We start from the raw sequence: 19,718 nt of genomic DNA on the forward strand, positions 1-19,718 counted from the left end.
ACAAAAGTCAATTTTACCTTCTTTTTTTTATTATAGGATTTAGCATTTAATATTACAAAACAATTGAAATATCACAAATGTTAGGGAAGATGTGTCGGATACGTATCCGGTCTTATGAATCATAGGCCACTACTACATGCAGAAGAGAATGCATTTGCTTTGATTAGATTTAATAAGAGAATCTGCTCAATACGTTCTTTATTACAAATACAATAATGCACGTGTTTATATCTGATGTCAAAGGAGATAAATGCAGTACCTGAGGCAGATTTTAGATATAATTTTCATCAGCCTGAAGAGAGTCATGACGCTGTCTGATCTCTTCTCACACACCAGCCTTGGACCCCCCGCCCCCCATTTCTGTTATTCTCATTTCAGTCCCACGTCTTTCGACAGTTTTCAGTTGTGGGGGACATATTTGCATAAGAAAAGATTTTTCACCTTCAACCATGTTTTTCTTCCTTCAGCACTCTAGATTGTACACTATGAGCATTTAAAATGAACGTTGTATTTCTGCCAAGCTCTGTATTATCATCCTTTTACTGTTTTCTTTTCCGGACTTTTAATTCATTATCACAAATGACAAATTGGACCCTCAGTTAAGGAGAAACCTTCTACCCCCAGCCCCACTGAGTAACCAGCGAGTAAACAATAAAAACTCAACCCAAAAATATTCTTGTAGCAGACCACCATTACAAAATCACTCCTGTATTAATGCATATGCAAAGGGATTCTTTAATGTGCAAAAGTTAGTACACCCTTTTTTAATAGTGTGTTGTTTTTTTTATTTGTTAAAACGAAATAAAAATCATCTGATCGTTTTGTGTCTAAAATGCTGCACATGAGTCTGGGAAGGGTTATAACATCATTTCTAAAAAATATTGAGTTCAGTGTTGTACAGCGAGAAAGATCAATCTTCCCAGGAGTGGACGTCCCAGCACACTCTCCTACCAAACCTTCCACATTGTTTGACAGAGTTGGACGAAGCCTCTATCAAAACAGTACTGAGGTCTTGCAAAACTACATCTGAACAAACCACAAGTCTTCTGGAAGCATATCCCAATGGACAGATGAGCCCAACATGTATAGTTATTTGGCCTTAATGCCCAGTGCCCTGTTTGGATTAAACCAACACAGCACAGCAGTGGAGGTGGGTCATGATTTTGGCTTATTTTGCAGCCACAGGACCTGGAAATCTTAAAGTCACTGAGTCAAACACGAGATTCTTTGTGTACCACAGTTTTCTAGAGGGAAATGAGAGGCCATCTGTCTGACAGCTAAAGCTTGGTTGAAATTGGGTCATGCAGCAGGACGATGATCCAAAGCACCCCAGTAAATCTACATCAAAATGGCAGAAAAATAAAAGAGTCATGGTTTTGGAGTTGCCCAATCAAAGTCTAGAACTCAACCCAAATGAAATGCTGTGGTGGGGCCTTAAGAGCTCTTTGCATAATAAATGGCCAAAAAGATTAATGAAGTGTATTTTCCTAACACTAAGACCTCTATGACCAGATGATTTATATTGTATTATGTTTTTACACAAAAAGCATGGAATTAAAAGAGGGGGGACTTTTCAGATTTTACTGCCTAAAGTACAAAGAGCCATCTCGTATAACACAAGCTAAATCTAATATGTATCTATATGTAAAAAACTAACAATCCCAAACGGTTAAGTTAAATACCTGTTGGCTTTTTTAAAAAAAGTGTATACATTCTTTAAAGTGAAGAAAATATGTTTTTTTTTCCTATGAAAATGTTAGGCTTCATAACAAAATGTGATAATATAATGAAACCTCTGCATTTATTAGTTCATAATAATTTTATAAAACCATCTCATATTTTCTATATTAAAACCACCAGGTGGTGCTCAGTGGTGCCTGATTAGTGTATGTTTCCAGCTCATTCTGTTGTCCCAGAATGTTGCTTCTTGCAACGACAATAATGTCTATAAATCTTTGGCTCCTGTAGATACAGTAGATCAGCACCATTTAATGTCTCCAACGTTTCTCCCCTGACGGCATGGATACACAAAACAGAGTGCCATCTCTATGGTAACTGGATAAATTATGAAATGCTTTTGATTGTGCAACTAAACCCACTACCTCTTCTGTCCCACAGCATGTCCTGATTAACCCTGCAGCATTTATCTGCGATACCTTTGCCATAAATCAGATGCTGACCTTGGTGTAGTGTAGAAATGCCCACATTTGCTCTCACTGTGCATTACTGATTATAGCCCATTTATCATTCACATTGTCGTCCAGCCTTTTCTTACAGCATGGCCTCAGTAATGAACTCAGTCACCTCACCGCTCACAGCCCACAGCCCTGAGGTGCTGAGAATACGGTTTTCCTTTTTTTTCTTTTTTTTTTTATTGTATTGCATTCAGCCACATTTCCTGGTTATAATGCATCACCCACATTCATCCAATTACCTTTATCTCTTTTCCTGTTTTACCTTTTTTTTTTTATCTCCATCTTAATGAGGCATAATGGATGTAGGAGTGAACCGTGTGAGATGGAGGTGTGTTGATGGATGACAGGTGATGACAGTTCCTTAGCAGCTCACTTAAGGGAGCAGCTCCTCTGTTATTGCATTGTGAACAATATTGATATCACTGGGAGAGGGGTGGAAATAGGAGTAGTCCATATAAACATGCACTGTATATAGTTCAGAGGGCTTGTATTATCACCTTCTGTGCATATAGGCGTGCCACACTGGATATTACCATTAATTTTCATGGACTGTGATGCAGAGGATTCTGTAGACTGAAAGCCAAAGTAAAGACAACTAACAAAACAATGAAGCATTTAGAGGCTGGAGGCTTCACTTTTGTGAATTTCTGGTATGTTAAACCCTGTTCACCTTATGTTCTCTTCTCTAAATTGTGAGTTCTAAATTGGGAACAGATGGGTCACATTCAGTTATTGGATGTCAGGGCCTATAGGGCACAGTCCTCGGCTCTTTTTAGGAGGACAGCGTTCCACCTACCCTCTGTGTTATGTCACCACTGCAGGTCTGCAGACAATGAGCGTGAAGAGGGTGCTTGACCCAGATCAAGTGTTGGGGTCATCCATGTTAATAAGAGAATTTTGAAATGGAAATTAATTTACAGCAAACAAAGACAGTCAATGACAGGTTTAATACAGCAAAGTATTAAACCTTATTTTGATGTGAAGAGTTGCTGATGAAGCCTCCTGTGCCCCAGACTCAGTAAACAGCACTGGCAGCCGTGCAGAGTTCCTGACTGCTAAAAGTTTGTGAGTGAGGCTCCCAGTTCAGACCACTCAGATATTATCAACTACTCTTCCATTAGTATGTTTTGCACCACTCTTATCTGTTTTATTAGATGATGGCTAATTGTTGAAGCGCTGTATGAAGAGTGTGGAGAAGTGTAGGAGACTGTGGAAGAGCTTGGGAAGAAGCAGGGAGTGGGAGAGCTGGACAGAACAGATGGGATTGATTGTCAATCTGATGTTCACACTACTTTAGATTCAAGACTCAAAATTCAGGATTCAGACAACTTTATTGATCCCATAGGGAAATTGTGTTGCCTTGTTAGGTTCTATACTGGGGCCTTAAGCTAAGCTAAACAAGTAAACACATCCATACGGCACAAAGGAATTACTCAAATGTACCCTGAAAATTATGTTAAGTAAAGTTTGATTGGTGTGTTTTTGTCATTTCAGGCAGTAGCTTCTAATGAGAAACCAACCAAAAAATACTGGCCTTTGCCAGTGATCCACAACTTCATTGTTTTGGTTCAGTTACTGCTATTTGCAGTGTAATTTCCAGCTGCTTTGTGACATGCAAATGTGTGACAAGACATTGCCACTGCCAGATATTGCACAATATGTAATCCTCCTCCATAAACATGCACAGTGTTCGGCAGAAGAAAAAAAAACAGTAAGGATAACATGCTTCTGTAGTATGTTGTAGCATTTGCACTTCATGTTACGCTTGTCTCTTGAATACAGAGGAGCTCATTCTGACAGTGAAGGATAACATTTCTTGACAGGGAAAAATATTTTATCTGCACTGGGAAAAGAAAAAAATAAATTTGCATTACAGAAACAGCTCATTAACACGCCATTGTGCATCAGCTTTAATTGTAGCACAGCAGTGCCAATGATTTTAGCCAACATCCTTAACAATGAAGATGATTCCCTGTTGAGCTGAGTAATGTTGCTTCGCTTTCCAGCAGCTACTCTCCCACCATGTACAAACTGCTGTAACAAATTACTTAAAAGTAAATGTATTAGAGCGTTTTAAACTGAACGTCTCTGGTAAATCATGAGTTTGGTTAGAATGGTTAACGCCTGAGCTGGAAAATAGAAGAAATCCTAGGAAATAGCATCATCTAGTGGTATCAAACTGGTACTACAAGCCTGGCTTTCAATAGTTTTGGCTCCCTCAGTTGAAGATTATGTGTAAGAACTCATTGCTTTTAACTATATCTTTCTGTAAAAGTTCTTCTAGTAGCCAATTCAGGTGAATGTAACCCAATGTTTCCCAAAATTTCTTTAACATTCTTTTCCAGTGATCGACATCAAGTTGGACAAACCGCAGGAGCCCCAGACTACTGAAGGCGGCTGTTCCTGTTAATACTCATCACTCATCCTGAATAAGAAAAAACAAAAAAAAAATCATTTACACCACATGCTTGTTATGTTGCTTCCTATTCGGTTAACCTGCAGTTGACTTTGCACGTTGAGTATGTGGCCTCCTCACCTGACTACTCGTGGATCGGAGCTAGCAATTTGTGAATTTGGTTCGAAAGTAGTGTAGCCTACTTTGTTTATGAAACTGCCAAAAGTCTTTCAACTTGCAAAAAAAAAAAAAGATCCAATATTACGTGTATACAATTTTTTTTTGTTTTTTGTTTTTTTTTTGTAGAAAAGACATTTTTCCCAGTTTCTTTTTTGTATATTCAGGGAACTCTCTCTGGAAAGTTGATTTTTAAGATGCAGTCAACTGAGCTCTGTATTTGAGAGCCAGAGAGTGAGAAAGATGTGGTTTTAGAAGTATTCTCATGGATGCCACTGCTGTTACGGGCCAGTTCTTACCTTAACCACGACAAACTCTTACTTAACCCCGAACATTGCTTTTTTGTTTGTTTGTTTGTTTGTTTGTTTGTTTGTTGGATTGTTTCTTATTCCACTCTGTGGCCACGCTTAATCATCTGGAGTCTTGTCACCTAAATAGGTACAGCCAATCACAACCCTTATGCCCATAACCCTAGAGGGATCTATAATTTTGTGTCCCGGAACAAAGTGAAACAGTAACATCTTGAGTATCTAATGCATGCCTAGATTTTCAGCATAGGTACTGTCTACCAGTGTACACGAGTTTGAATATGTAAATGGTACCAATTGCACCAGTGACTCAGTGCACTCTGATAACGACTAGTCTTTTTTGTTTATGAATACTGTCCAACTGGATTTGTATACATGACTTCAGAATATCTTTTTGTCGTACGTGTGTGTGTGTAAACGTGCTTTCTGTATAGGCGACGCTAGAATGCAGTTATATAGAGGGCCACTGCCAAGTCGTGTCATTCTCGCCACATCACCGCACCATTTACTGTAGGTCACTGTTTGTTTGTAGGGTGTCCTACACTCCCCCGACTCACAACAAATATGACAGCTGCTGTTGCATCGTGTGATAACTTGGTAGTTGTGATCGTGGGTGTCTTCACATGTTACGTGAGCAGCGGAGAGTCAATGACCTTGCTTTTTGTCACACGGGAACGTGTGGTGATGTGTAGATTTTGATGCAGGTTCTGTGACCAAAACAGACCTTTTAACATTGTAAATCTGTTTTGTTCCTGACAAAAGACTGATTTGCACATGTAGACAGTTCAGGTTAACAAAAAGCTTCTTTATAAATGTACAGTCACTTAATTCAAGACTTTGTCATAGAAACTGTCACACAGCGTGTCCCCACCGAGATGAGGTTTTCTTTGCTGCTTGTATTTAAATGACTACTAATGTTGACATTATGCAATGTTCTTTAGAATACTTTGTCTTTTTTAACCAGAGCCTGGAATCATAACGTACTGGTAGTGAAGTAAGCCAGTGTGGAGAACACTACTTTGATTTGACTCGTCTTTGAAGTGAAATCTTACTGCACTTTTGGAGAACGTGTTTTAGAATTAGAGTAACAAAACATTGTTAAAAAAGAAAATCCAGAACATTTGGAGAACTGTGTGTTAGAGTTAGAGGGAGTCTTTTATGAATTGTTTACACATGTGTCCAAAAATGGGGAGCACTCTTGTGAAAACTAGTGAATCTTTCTAACCCACATAATGAGCCATCCATCCATCCATCCATCCATCATCTGTCACCGCTTATCCTATGTGGGTCGCAAGAGGGCTGGAGCCTATCCCAGCTGTCATCGGGTGAAAGGTGGGGTATACCCTGGACAGATCGCCGGTCTATCGCAGACATAATGAGCCAAATAATAATAATAATAATGTTAAGAGACAGAGATGGATCATAAACCACAGGAGATCTTGACTGGAACACACTTGTTGGTGTTGTTGGGAATGACAAAGACAGGTTGTATGTTTGTTCAGTTTGAGTCCCTCAAAATGAAAATGTGGGAATCCTTTGTGTTGCTGCCTATTTAATGTCACGAAACAGGAATGTACTGCTCATTACCGACCACACAGCCTTGGAAGGAACTTTTGGAGAAATGACTCCGTGGGTGTTTTAAATGAGGACAAAGTGATCGAACAGTAGCTGTAAACACTTTATTGCCATTAAATATGAAATATGTAGATTCTACCTTTGTGTTAACATTCCCTAGAAATGGACCAAGAGGTTTGTGTGTTGGGGGTCTGCATCTTAGGATGAGGGCCGTGGCCATTCCCCAAGGGTGTGTTTGTTCTGTCAAAGCTCTTTGCAGCAGACCTGATCAGTTCGGAGCTGATCCTTCATTCACACTGTACAGAGATCTCGCATGTCTCTTCAAATGATTAATAAAGATGTCTTATTACCAAAGTTTGGTAGAAGTCTTTCTTAAACATTGCTCTGCAGTGTCTGTTATTCATTGTTTAGTCGCCTGTAATAGACTAACACTGATGTTTTCATTTTATTTGTTTAAAATCAATAATTAGTCCTAAAAGTCTGAATACATGACATAATAATAAATAAAATAACATACGAGTTATACATTTAATTGACAGGCTAAATACTATATCATTGTGTACAATAGTTACCAGTAATGAAGCAACAGTTCTGTCAAGTACTGAACAAGTATTTGTACATGCAGGGGCATGTGTGGTTTCTACTGTGGCTGTGGCAACAAATATACCCCGTTTCTATCTATGACTGGATCCAGTTTCTTTCTCATAAATTACCTGCCGTGTAAACGGGACTGAATTAACCTGCAACGCTGCCCCAGGGCAAACAGAGCCGTTGGGACCAGTTTACACCAACCCCACATCTTTGGTTGGTTTGTGTAAAATTTGATTAAATGCAAAGTCAGTAATATCAATCGGAACATTAAAGCTACTGAAACTCCATTTTGACACTTGGCCATTCTTACATGAGGAGATTGATCATAGTCATAAGCTAAGTATGAAACAACAGGCAGCAGTCAGCTGACTTAGCTTTGAAGTGCCTGGTCTGGCTCTATCCCAACTTTAAACTAACCCTCAGAACGCAAATAACTTTGTTTCACCATTTAAGAAATTGTGCACGTTGCATTGCAAATCAAAATTTCAATTCCTCACCTTGCAAAATAAAATATACCTGTCCCATGGGGACCGTGGGTACTTTCTGAAACCCCAGGACATTCTGCTGCTTTACCCAGTCTGTTTTGGTATATTCCATATAGCAAAGTTTGTTCCTGAATTATTACTGTGCTTTCTGTTTTGCAAAACGCCTCAGTATTACAGGTATTAATGTGTTATTCCAATCATTCAATACAAACACACCCACCAACTGCACTACACGTACCCAAACAGGAATGTCCTGTTTCATAGTGTAAACGGAATCGTGTGGAAACTGTCTTGTGCCACGTTTTGTGTTGCAGAAATTGCAAACAAAATTCCTCCCATGAAAAAAATGTGTGTGGCTCCTGGTCTAATAACTGCCTCATTAATCCAACTGACCAGAACAAACAGCAGTGTTGAAATGTACTACCTCTGGTTGAGAACTGTACAATTTTGAGATACTAGTTCACTTGAGCGTCTCTATTTATGTTACCTACCTATAGTTTTGTATTTGTGGTTGTAATAATTTTTTGATAATGCTTGGTTGCTCTTCCCTAATTAAGCTTTAGCGTGCATGTCTCTCATTTGTACTAGACTATTATGATTTGGTAGTATCGTTGGCTATTGAGTAATAATTTGATTACCACCTCCACCACTGCTGCCCTCCCTGCGAGTTGTTTTCTGCCTCAGTCCAGCCTCATCCCTGTGATCCACACGACCAGCGGCTGCACTGGCAGCCTGTAAATACATTGCGAAACTGAAAGTGATTCAGTGCCATTTTCACAACTCTGTTGTTGTTTTTTCCTCTACAGGGTTGCTACCTTCCTGCTGTACTCCGGTCCTGCAGCTGGGACAAGCCAAAAACCTGGTTCCAGATCATTTATAACTGGGAAACAGCTACCTATTTACCATTTGATGACCAACGAATTTCTGGCTCCATCCAGCGTCTTCTTAAACAGGCCGATGACCTTAATATGTCTGAGACGCCAAACACATTGTTACTGAACTGTGACCTTGACGTGAGATTTAATTCTTCATCCCTTGCTGTATATGTTTCCCTGATATCTGCACATGGGGGTAACACATAGAATAAAGGCCACTTCTGTGAAAGTGATAATCTTGTATAATCTAATATCTGCCAACGTGGAATATTTGCCAGATGCTCAGTGAATGGATTTTATAATCCACTTTCATGGTTGAATACATCTTTTGTGACCTGTCTTCATTGTGTATCAAGGCTACAAAAGTAATATTCACATTATCCTTTTCAGAAATCTCCTCCTGGCTTAGCTCAGTATGTATACTTATATACTATATTTCAGTATATATAATTCAAATACGATGTACAGAGTAAGGTAGAAAATGATCTCATCTTTCTTCTGAGCTCATAATTTAAATGACTGTCATCTCCCAAACCCAGACAATAAACACAGGCAAAACAAAATACTTTGAAAAATAGTTTTATTAAATATTTTCCCAACTAGCTGGAATAAATAAAGCAAACAATAAGTTATATTCAATGCTCAGAAGTGGAAATGTGAAAGGGAATGTCCCTCTGGAGACCATCTGTTAGGAGGGGATCTTGGGGTGTTAGCCCCACTGGGACAGCTGAACCAAATCCCAGAGCACCAGCTGGGAGAATTAAGCCCACAATAAATAATGGAGGGAGATGGGGAACCTTTGGCAGAGGACAAAACAATGTCTTGACAGGAACACAAATGGTTTCTCTGTCCTCACTGACGCAACTTTCTTTGCACTGACAAAGCTGAGTCAGGTCTTTCTATTGGCACCTACGATTTATAAATAATACACCAAGAACTGAGTCCATCTCTTTCTAAACCGTCTCTTCAGCTGAAAGCCTGCGCCAGGATCTCATTTCCCTTTAAAATAGGACAAATGACAAAATATTAGTCCACACTGAAACGCAGCTTCTCTGCTATTAGAGTCATTTGACACAGTCAGAACTTACACGTTGCTTCCAGGTACAATCCTCTCCTGGTTCTGCTTCATTAAACTAAACTTTCTGAAGAATGCGGGCAATTTGAGTTTTGTTCTAGAGGAGCTCGAAGACACACTGAAAAGGAAGCATTGTTATGTTACTGTTTGACCCCTGCAACACAATCTGGAACCGTTGAGCTGAGGTGCAATTGAGAAGCTGTGTGGACAAATGAGCTGTTTAACATCAGGGCGCGAATGGTTAGTTATGGCTGGAATGTTTTAGAATCCGGGTACTTTTCTTCAAATTCAACACTGGTTTTTAAAAAGGCAGGTTTTAATGTTTAAGGTCGTGTAACTCTACAGGTTTTGTTTGTTTATGTCATACTCTGACACTGAGCCACCGGTCAGCAAACCAGTCCAGGTTTTGTTGTGTTAATGTTCACATTTGTTCACACTGACAAACCTACCGTCCTGCTTGTAAAGAGCTTTGTTGTGCAGCCTCTGTCCTCTCCCCCTCATCTCCCTGTTTGAATCCGTCCTCCTCCTCCTCCTCGTCCTCGTCCTCCTCAGCCTCTCTGTCCACGTCCTCTGGTATTTGGTCCCAGAGCCTGTTGTTGACCCACAGCGCTTCCTGCAGGCTCAGGCCGCGGCCTACGCAGGTCACCCGACGGCACAAGGGGCAGCCCACGGTCAGCAGCCCGCTCCTGACCCTAGACATCGTCTCCAAGCACGGGTCACAGAAGGTGTGTCTGCAGTGGAGCATCCGAGGGATCCTGTTCATCCTCGAGTAGGGCAGAAAGCAGACGCTACACTCACAGTCCTCACAGAGAACCATGGTGGATTTACACAATGGAACAGCTTGACTGCAAAGAAAAAAAATAAGTAATTCTGGATGATCTGGAGCCCGTAAGTCCACAGTTTGGAGCCTGTCCGTGATGTTCCCGGTTTGCTTCTCCCTGTTAAACAATTGGTTTCAAATTGTTATGATTTATACTAATCATAACCCCTCTAAAACATTATTTAGCAGAATTGAAAACAGGCCTGTGTCAAATGTATATTTTAAGTGATAAACACAAATCACAAGTATCTAAATATAATTTTTAAATTTAAGAAGTAAATAATAATAATAATAATAAATCCATATGTCCAGCCTACTTACAGTTTGCGTGAAGCCCACGTAATAACGTTCTTCCAAGAGGAGAGTTGATGCTTCCTCACATTTATGGTTAAGTATTGTCCCTCCAGACTGGATGGCACAGCCCCACTGCAGTGAATGCACAGAGGGAGAGCCGGCTCGTCTGCCGCCTGTTGGGAGTGTCTGATGTGTTTTGTGGGGGCGGACCCGAAACGTCCCTCTCCCTTGTCACGACCCAGTCCCTCACAAACGAACAGCTGGGGAAGCCGAGCTGCGGAGACGGTCTTTGTTCAAGTGTTTGATGGAGGACAGGTGGAAAAACGGGTGCGAAGGAGGAGGGAAGCGTGGGGTTGGTAAACAGTCATAACGAACAAAGCTGGTTCAGACCTTCTCAAACCTTTATCCTCGTGAACATATTAAAATGAACTGACAGACGACTGATCGAAGTGTATCTTGGGAAAAAGTTGGGCTCGTCCGGGATTTGAACCCGGGACCTCTCGCACCCAAAGCGAGAATCATACCCCTAGACCAACGAGCCACGCTGACACAGGAGAACGGTTGCAATTATATACGCAAACAGCCCTTCGGTCTAAACTGTTAATGTGCATTGGTATTTTTACATAGTAATACACGGTTGCTGTTTCCTAAACCCATGCAGGTCCTAACACATAAAACTCGAGTCACACAGTACTTACGGTTAAAGATTGTTGCTAGTTGTTAGCCAGTTGTTGCTAGTTGTTAGTTAACGCAATCTGATGGTGAAGAAGAGAAAAATATTTGACTCGAGAGTCCATGTTAGCTCATAGAGAAGGGCTTTCACTTGCCTGCTACAAAACAAAAGATTGGGCTCGTCCGGGATTTGAACCCGGGACCTCTCGCACCCGAAGCGAGAATCATACCCCTAGACCAACGAGCCACGTGTTCAGAAAGGGCGACACGACGGTATTTATTGAATCCCATAAAACAATTTTCAAAACATTTTTTTTGCATTTCATAATTAAAGCATGTAATGGTAATTGCATATCGTAACTCTTTGTAATATATTCTTCGTGCTAATCAAGCCGCTGACAATAAAAAAGGGTTGTACCATGCTTCATTAGTTGTCGACACGAAACGTTATCAAATAACTGCCTTACCACCGCATTATCATGTAGCTTTCGGAGATAGGAACTTATTAATACTGTGGCCTGTTTTAATAAACGTAAATGTTATAAGTTCACTGGTTGCTAGGGCCATATATGACTCCACTTTGCACAATCATGGCTGTGACGTGCGAAATGCTGAGGTCATAGCTTGGAGGCGGGGTTACCGCCTTACATCAGGAAGATGCGTTGATAACTTACGCCATAAGTTTAAGTTTAGTTAATGATGTAAACAAAAGCTGTACGCGCACTCTCACACAATTTGCAACTTAGTATTTACCGTTTCTTGAACATGTGACAGTTTTTCATGATGTCCCTTACTGGCGTCGCTAACGCTGTAAAAAAGCTCGTTACGGTTTACGTGTAAAGGCTAGCTGTGGTTGGTAACGTCAACGTTAATGGGGTCAGCTAGGTTGCTAGGTTAACGTTAGTCCACATTTAGGTAGCTAGTTCACAGAGCCAGTGATAATAAGAAAAAGATTTGTATCACAGACGGTATCACTCTAAACACATGGAACCTCCTTCAAGGTTTTCCGATCAGCTGCAGAATCCCGATCTAAGGTAAGTGTTGCCACTGTCACATAAGTTCACTCTCCATTGTGATTGAGAGCTGCAACAACTACAGAATCCAAGCTCTGCAGCAAACCTCACCGTGTGTTGACATTTTTGCATCTGTATTCCAGCTCCGTACTGTCATCATGTGAGCCAGAGCTCCAGGAGTTGATGCGACAGATTGACATCATGATCTATCATCAGAAGAAAGAGTGGGAGGCAGAGATTCAGGCCATGGAGGTCAAGCTGAAAAGTGCAGAAGAGGAGCTGTTCAATTCAAGGAGTCTTGTTGAACGAAGGGACCTAGAGGTTAAGGAGGAAACCCTTATCTCGTTTAATTACACTGCTAAATCAATAAAGCTTCTCTGTTACGTTTATTATGCATCATTACTGAACCCCAGCTCCTATAATTTCAGTTTGAATTACGATAAACTGAGATGGCGAACATGTTCTAACCAAACGTATTGCATGACACTAAGTTACTAAATTGTGTATAATTTTTCCCACATTTTAACAAAACTATTTTTAATCTTTATCCCCCTGATTTTAGATTGGGTTGCTTCGGAAGCAGCAAGAAGACACTCAGGCTAGTCGACAAGAATTAGTTGGCAAATATGAGAAGCAACTGAAGAAAGTCTGTGAAGAGGTGCAGAAGTCTGTCTTTTACACATTTGATATCAGTTAGTCTGTCAGTAAATCAATCAGATCTTCAACACCTATAACATACTTGGCTAAAATGGCAGTTTACAGATTAGATCAGATAGACTGAACATTTCTCTGGTTGAACTTTGTTATTATCACAATTCGATTTCATAAGTCAATTTTCACCAAATACCGTAAGCATCATGAATGTTTTTCCGGCAGTTAGAAAAATTGAAAAGAAGTTACCACAAGCTTCAGCGTAAAAAACTTAAGGAAACCGGCAAAGGTGCAACAGAGACAGACCTTTCGGAGGTGATAAGACTCAAAGGAAGACCCGAGGTACACTTTTCTTCACATTACCTCAGTCATCTACATCCCTTTACCGCCATCATCTGGTTTTATTGACAATCCTTGATTCTCCCTGTAGGAATACAAGCAGCGGTCTGAAGAGTGGGAGCAGCAACGCATCCAGTACCAAAAACAAGTAACAGCACTCGAGGCCCAGAGCAAGAGTCTGACTGATGAGCTCACACATTTGAAAGTAAAAGCAGGCCAAGTAAAATGCTATAACGAAGTAAATACAGATCGTTTTTCACGCATGCTGCTTGTCTTTTGATTTCTAGTCCCAGTCGGCATCACGGCAAATAGAGAGAGAGCATAAAGAGTGCTGTTCAGAGGTGCAGCAGTTGCGCACCCAGCTGGAGAAGACTCGGAGCAGCCTGTACTCACAGGAGCTTGAACTGGAGCGACTCAGACCACTTGAAGTGTGGCTTGGACAGTACCAGAGAGAGAAACAGGTGAGCCAAAGGACAGAAGTATACAAGCAGCAGCAGGTTGAGGGGATCATGATGGCCCTCAAGGGTTTTACACTTTTAGTGGGATCCCCTAGTTTTCTTCTCAGCACATAGAATAACAATTGATTGTGTTAAGGTCTGGTGATTGACTGGCCAGTCACCAACCTTCCACTCTTCTCTCTGATTTCTGAAGTCTATTGTTGAGTTTGCAGCATGTTGGGATCGTGATGAAACTCCTCTAAATGAAACTGAGTTAGGTGTGATGCATTTCTCTATATATTTGCAGGCAAAATATTTCAAAAAATATTTCTTAATTAATTCTGCTGCAACAGTTAGGAGTTAAATCATCCATAAAGATTAGTGAACCTGTTTCAGAAGCAGTCATGCCAAGCCCAAGAAATAACAGTGCCTTAACCACAAAGACCCTGGTTGGTTTGGACCATGAACAGGTCTTTTTTTTTTCCCACCCTTTGCCCTTTTTATTACTTTATTAGAGGTTAATGTCGGTCACATCAGTCTATATTTTTTTTGGTTCTCGAACTTTTGTAGATCATGTTTGGTCTTTTGTTTTTTGTTTTTTTTTAATTGTTACCAGTTTTCCGATCGTCAGTGCCGATGAGTTGTTGGCCTCTGTGGTGTGGCCTCTACATTTGTCTTAATAAAGTTTTCTTTAGATAGTGGGTTATGATCTCACTGAGTGTTGTTATGGGGTTTGTCTTCACAACTCTCACAATGCTCCTGTCATTAATGGTTGTTGTTCTGTGTATGTTGTTCAGTACACCAGTGGTTGCTTTCGTGTATTGACAATGTGCAATGTCTGTGGTTGTATTTTCCTACATTTCTTGGATTCAAAAAACCAAGAGTAGTCATTTAAACCTAATTAGGATGCCCCCTAACAAAATATACCTGTCAATCACTGTTTCTAGTACTTTTACTTTATTAAAATTTGGGACATCTGAAAGAAATTGTGCTTTGTTCAACATTGTTTGAGGTATGAAAATGTAAATGCCATCAAATGAAAGCTAAAATTGTAACATTTCATATGATGTCTGTCTATCTATTTTACAGTAAACCCAAATGTCTTTATTGTCCAGCAAATCCAAACAATCAAATAATATTGATGCGTGTTTAAAAGCAGCAACAATAGGGTTGAGTATATAATAATTTTTCAGCTGATGAGCCACTGATGTTTCACAGGAGTTTTCAGAAGACCGTGAGGAGCTCCATGCCACGCTAGACTCTCAGGATGCATTTATGCAAAGAACCAGTCTGGAGCACCAGAGGCTTCGTAATGAAGCTGCCAGACTCAAACAAGTACTGCAAGCTAAAGATCAAGTCATTCGGTGAGTGAATCTGTAGCTGATGTTAGTGACCATAAAGGCTGTTAAGATGTAGTTGAGCAGCAGATGCACAAGAGGGCACTGGATGATGTTGCCGTGAAGAGGATTCCCTGGGAAGTTAAACTTGGTTTGCAGTAATCCAAACAAAAGAAAAAAACAGTAAGTAAATAACAATGTTAAATGGATGTTCCTGTGTATGCAGCTCTCTGGAGGACTGCCTGGAAGCTAAGGACTGTCCTGGCGTCAGAATTCTCCGACAAGACCTGGAAAAAACTGCAACAAAGCTTCAATGTGCCCAAGCATGTGAGGTTCATCTCAAGGCTGAACTGACGCACCTTAAAGAAAGGTGAATTCTGAATTCCGCATACACACAGTGTGGAAGCTCAGCATTTTGTATTTTATGTCGTTTTGACATTTTTTTTGATGTGCTCAGACTTGAGAAGATGAGCCAACAGAGAGACAAACATTCAAAGTTGGAGCAAGAACTGAGGAGCCTTAAAGCAGAACATCAGTCTGCTGTTGCTGAAGTGAAAAAGGTCAAAATGCTTTTAAAGTTACATTGTGGGAACTTTTCATTTTTGATGTATGTACTGTATTTGTACAGTATAAGTGCAGTATAACCAATGAATATCTATATTTGCATTTCTCCTGCCTTTATTTTATAGCTCAAAGAAGAACTTCAAATGTCCAAGCATACTCACAGTGGGGAGCTGGAGGGAATGAGGAAGGAGGTGTCAAAGCTGACCAGTGAGCTGCACCAGCGCGAACTCTCCATCGCCACCCTCAATGGCTCTGCATCCAGCATCAAGCAGCAGCTTCGTGCTGAGGTGGAGCGAGCAGAACAGAAGGCAGCTGAGCTAAAAGTAAGCAAGTAAACACTCACTGTGGGATTATTGAATGGCAATTGCCAAAATGAAGAAAACACAAACATTGGTTGTTTAGAGAGTGTTGAATAATGTCAAAACACTGTCATCATTAGTTTATTTTATGAAAATAGTTTTTATGTTGCTGTCTAAGATCCAATGTGCAGCTGTACACAGACCGAGAATAAAAATATATTCTAGATTCACTTCAGGGATAGGCAGTGGAAGTACACAAACTCAGTACTTAAGTATATCTACAAGTACCTGCCTATAAAAGTACACCACTAAAAGTAGAAGTACCATAGCAAATTGTTTACTTAAGTTGAAGTACATCTAACTTATGAAAGGTTTGCTCATTTATGCACTCAATACATGGCTGAGGCTCTTTTTGCAGGAATTACTGCATCACTGCATCAATGCAGTGTGACACTGCTGAGGTCTTATTATTATTATTATTATTATTATTATTAAAGACCAGGTTGCAACCTTTACCTCGTCTGTATTGTTGGGTGGGGTGTTTCTCAGATAGATTCTCTATGGGGTTTGTGTCAGGCAACTTGGCTGGCCGCTCAAGGACAATAATATCATGGTCTGCAAACCAGTTAGTGGTGGGCAGGTGCCAAGTCCCTCTGGAAAAGGAAATCTGGATCTCTATCGAGTTTGTCAACAGGCAGAAGCATGAAATGCTCTAACATCTCCTGGAAAACAGCTGAGTATCCACAAAAATGCAACATTTGCTTTCTTCTGAAAAGAGGACTTTAGACCAGAGTCCTTTCTGTTTTTCTTTTTCTTATCCAAGACACAGTTCTTTGATACTAGGAATGCAACTGATGAAGGCCACTTACTGAAGACATCTGTGGTTGGTGGCTCTTGGGGCACTGACTCCAGCCCCACTTCACTCTTGTGAAGTTCCCCTAAGTTCTTAAACCGGCTTTGGTTGACAGTCTTTTTAAACCTGCTGATGCACCTTTTCCTACCACATGTTTCCCTTCTAGTCAACTTTCCATGAAAATGTTACAGTGCAGCACTCTGGGACCAGCCCTTTTAGCGATGACCCTCCTTGTGAAGAGTGTCAATGATGGTCTTCTGACATACTACACTTTTTGCAATAGTAATTGAATCAAACTCAAAATGAAATATTCTAATAATTTTAGATACTGGATTTTTTTTTCTTTAAACCATAATCATTGAATTTAAACCAAAAAGGGTTTTGACTATTTCACTTTATGTGTAATGAATCTAAAATTTATGACAAAATTCTATATGACTACTTACTCAGACGTGATTAAAATGACCAATGAGGCTGTTACCAAAATGACCAATTCAGTGAGGCTGCATGTTTGCTTTTCGTTATCTTGGAAGAGAAGCTTTTACAGTGAACCTCTAATGCCTAACATTTAGTATTTATTAAGTTTATATTTAATGCTGTTCCAAAAAAACATATAGCATGTTGGAATCTATCATCTGCTCAATTTTCTGACTTCCTCAGGTGACTCAGGCACAGCTGGAGACGCTACAAACTGAGAACCATCATCTGAACGGTCTCCTGCACAGACTGGACTCTAAGTCACCCAAGGTTTAGATGCTTTCACATAGTAGTGATACAGTCATGGTTTTACAGACAGCAGTAGACAGGATTGTCATCTTCATTTGGCTTCAGTCTTTGTGTATAAATCTGACTCATCTGTCTCTTTGTTTACCCAGGATAAATGTAAAGAAGCCCCACTCAGCAACGCTATAGCTGACGAACCACAGCTTGCTCAGAACAGGTATGTGGTGCACACCCACACACACAGGAACCAAAAGATTAAGAATCTCGAGCCTGATGGCATCCACTTGGTTTGTCTGTAGGAATGGAGAAACCTCAAAAGGTACCACAACCACTCGCTATGAAGGTGAGATCCAGAGGCTGTTCAAACAGCTGCAGACCCCGTCCCCCATCAAGCTGTCCTGCAGCCAGGCCCAAGAGAGCAGGCCACTTTCATCAGCTTCTGCCTCCTCCTCGTCCTCCAGTAGATACACCAGTAAAAACTCTGTGCCATCCGTATGTTCAAATGAGTCTGGAGAAGACTCTCTGAATCTTGTTTCCAGAGACAAAAAGAGTCCAACTACATCTCCACTGGTAAGAAATGTTAGAAATAAAGCTCTGATTCCACAGTTGACCTAATAGACCAAACCAAGCTGTCTTTTTTTTTTATTAAGCTAAGGTTTTGTGTTTGCTCCCGTCCTAGGAGCATACAGAAAACATGGTCACTTGTTTTATGGAGGAGGAAACGTTACGGACCCAGGAGCTGCTCCAGAGACTGGACAATCACATTCGGGGTATGAAAGAGAGCAATGTCAGGACAGTGTCCAAGTATCTACCCAGTGGCTCAGGGCCTGACTCTGGCCAGACTTCTGCACCCAGTGGTCAGTGGCTGAGTAAGTTGGAACAAAGTTGAAAAGCGCCTTAAACTACTGTGCCACAAATTCCAGTGAGCGTAAAGTCTGTATAGTGAAGTCTCTCTGTCCCCACAGTGAATGCCATGTTTTGTAACATTCCACTTGATGATAAAGCCTTTGCCTTGTATATTTAATTACTTTAGATTGTCTTTTTATGATGTAATTACCTGGGTGCTGCCAACAGTTGGAATCACCTTTTTACAGTATGTTTTAATTTTTGGTTCCAACAAGCCATCTTCAGGAAACATGCGCTGGCAGAAGCTGAGCGGTCGTGCTAAAAGTTGCACTTGAACACCATGAAGATCACAATCGACTGCTGTAGTAAACACATTCTGTGCCTCCATAAAGTCTGATAAAGAATTAATTCTCAGTATTTGCAATCCCCCCCAAAAATTAAATGAAATTAATATTGGCTTATAGATTAAAATTGCTTCTAAATGTTTGACCATTAATGGTGTATTCTGCCATATTTGTGTGACCTCACATAACTGACTTTTGGTTGCTGAATTCCACCTGAGTTGCTTCTTGGAGAAAACTTGGAGACATTCCTTTGCAGTTCTCCCATAGGAGGCTGCACATGCCAACTTTTTTAAGTCGCCTGGAATGCAGCATTAATGCGCCATTGCATTTATATCCACGAAAAGAATGTTGCAGTGAGTCAAATGAGTGTTCATCCTTCTTGCATGTCTAACTGGGAAAATACCACTTATGTACATGTCTCTCCAGACATCCCAGACAGCAGGGAGGGACAGAAGGTCACTCATACTGTAGCGCTCTTTATTCTCTTGTTTACTCATTTCCCAAACCCCCCCTAGCATCACCACCATCACCACCCACCCAGCAGAGGCCCTCCAGCTAGTCTACTGCAGGAATGTATGCACCATGCCAGTGCTGTCATGAACCTTCCCCTGCGGCCTGCTTTGTCCTCATCATTAAAAAGTTTATGGAATTTTAATATTAACCATGTGGGGCACTGAACCTCAAAAACGCTGCAAGTGCTGTAGGGGAGGGGGGGGGGGATTTTTACTTTTACTGCTATCCTAATAAAGGGCATACTGATAGAATGGAAATAAACGTTAAAAAAAAATAAGAAGAAATGTGTTTTTCATTTTTGCTGTCATAATATTACCTAGAGAAGGAATTTTCAGCT

The 19,718-nt window shown here is 40.6% G+C and overlaps 3 protein-coding genes and 2 non-coding genes across 7 annotated transcripts in view; 2 read left to right on the forward strand and 3 right to left on the reverse strand.

Annotated features, from left to right (window-relative positions):
* rab6ba (RAB6B, member RAS oncogene family a) overlaps positions 1 to 7,004 on the forward strand; it is a 50,193-nt gene extending 43,189 nt beyond the window's left edge. For both annotated transcript variants that reach the window (XM_067513218.1, XM_067513219.1), the window contains exon 8: positions 4,541 to 7,004. In XM_067513218.1, coding sequence (XP_067369319.1) covers positions 4,541 to 4,605 — 65 coding nt within the window. In that variant the 3' untranslated portion in view covers positions 4,606 to 7,004. The remainder of the gene's footprint in view (positions 1 to 4,540) is intronic.
* A 2,160-nt stretch (positions 7,005 to 9,164) lies between these two features.
* im:7152348 (uncharacterized protein LOC559250 homolog) lies at positions 9,165 to 11,274 on the reverse strand. 2 transcript variants are annotated; one of them, XM_067513222.1, is made up of 4 exons: positions 10,818 to 11,274; positions 10,126 to 10,521; positions 9,690 to 9,794; positions 9,165 to 9,600 (listed from the first exon to the last, which is right to left on the reverse strand). In XM_067513222.1, the coding sequence occupies exons 2-4, from the start codon at positions 10,491 to 10,493 to the stop codon at positions 9,555 to 9,557; spliced, it is 519 nt and encodes a 172-aa protein (XP_067369323.1). In that variant the 5' UTR covers positions 10,494 to 10,521; positions 10,818 to 11,274; the 3' UTR covers positions 9,165 to 9,554. The 2 variants fall into 2 exon arrangements, with proteins under 2 accessions (XP_067369323.1, XP_067369322.1); XM_067513221.1 differs by having other exon boundaries at positions 10,126 to 10,614; positions 10,818 to 11,271.
* trnap-ugg (transfer RNA proline (anticodon UGG)) lies at positions 11,260 to 11,331 on the reverse strand. Its single transcript has one exon. It is a non-coding gene; the product is annotated as a tRNA-Pro (tRNA).
* A 306-nt stretch (positions 11,332 to 11,637) lies between these two features.
* Positions 11,638 to 11,709, reverse strand: trnap-cgg (transfer RNA proline (anticodon CGG)). Its single transcript has one exon. It is a non-coding gene; the product is annotated as a tRNA-Pro (tRNA).
* Positions 11,710 to 12,073: 364 nt separating this feature from the next.
* cep63 (centrosomal protein 63) lies at positions 12,074 to 19,629 on the forward strand. The gene is given in 14 exon segments (XM_067513217.1): positions 12,074 to 12,496; positions 12,619 to 12,796; positions 13,038 to 13,133; positions 13,352 to 13,468; positions 13,557 to 13,670; positions 13,753 to 13,926; positions 15,121 to 15,266; positions 15,466 to 15,609; positions 15,697 to 15,799; positions 15,929 to 16,126; positions 17,616 to 17,724; positions 17,727 to 17,895; positions 17,978 to 18,248; positions 18,358 to 19,629. Coding segments are annotated over 14 exon segments (2,079 nt in total). The 5' UTR covers positions 12,074 to 12,446; the 3' UTR covers positions 18,568 to 19,629.
* The last annotated feature ends 89 nt before the right edge of the window (positions 19,630 to 19,718 follow it).

This window comes from Channa argus, chromosome 8 (assembly GCF_033026475.1).
Source record: "Channa argus isolate prfri chromosome 8, Channa argus male v1.0, whole genome shotgun sequence".
In the NCBI taxonomy this organism is placed as follows: domain Eukaryota; kingdom Metazoa; phylum Chordata; class Actinopteri; order Anabantiformes; family Channidae; genus Channa; species Channa argus.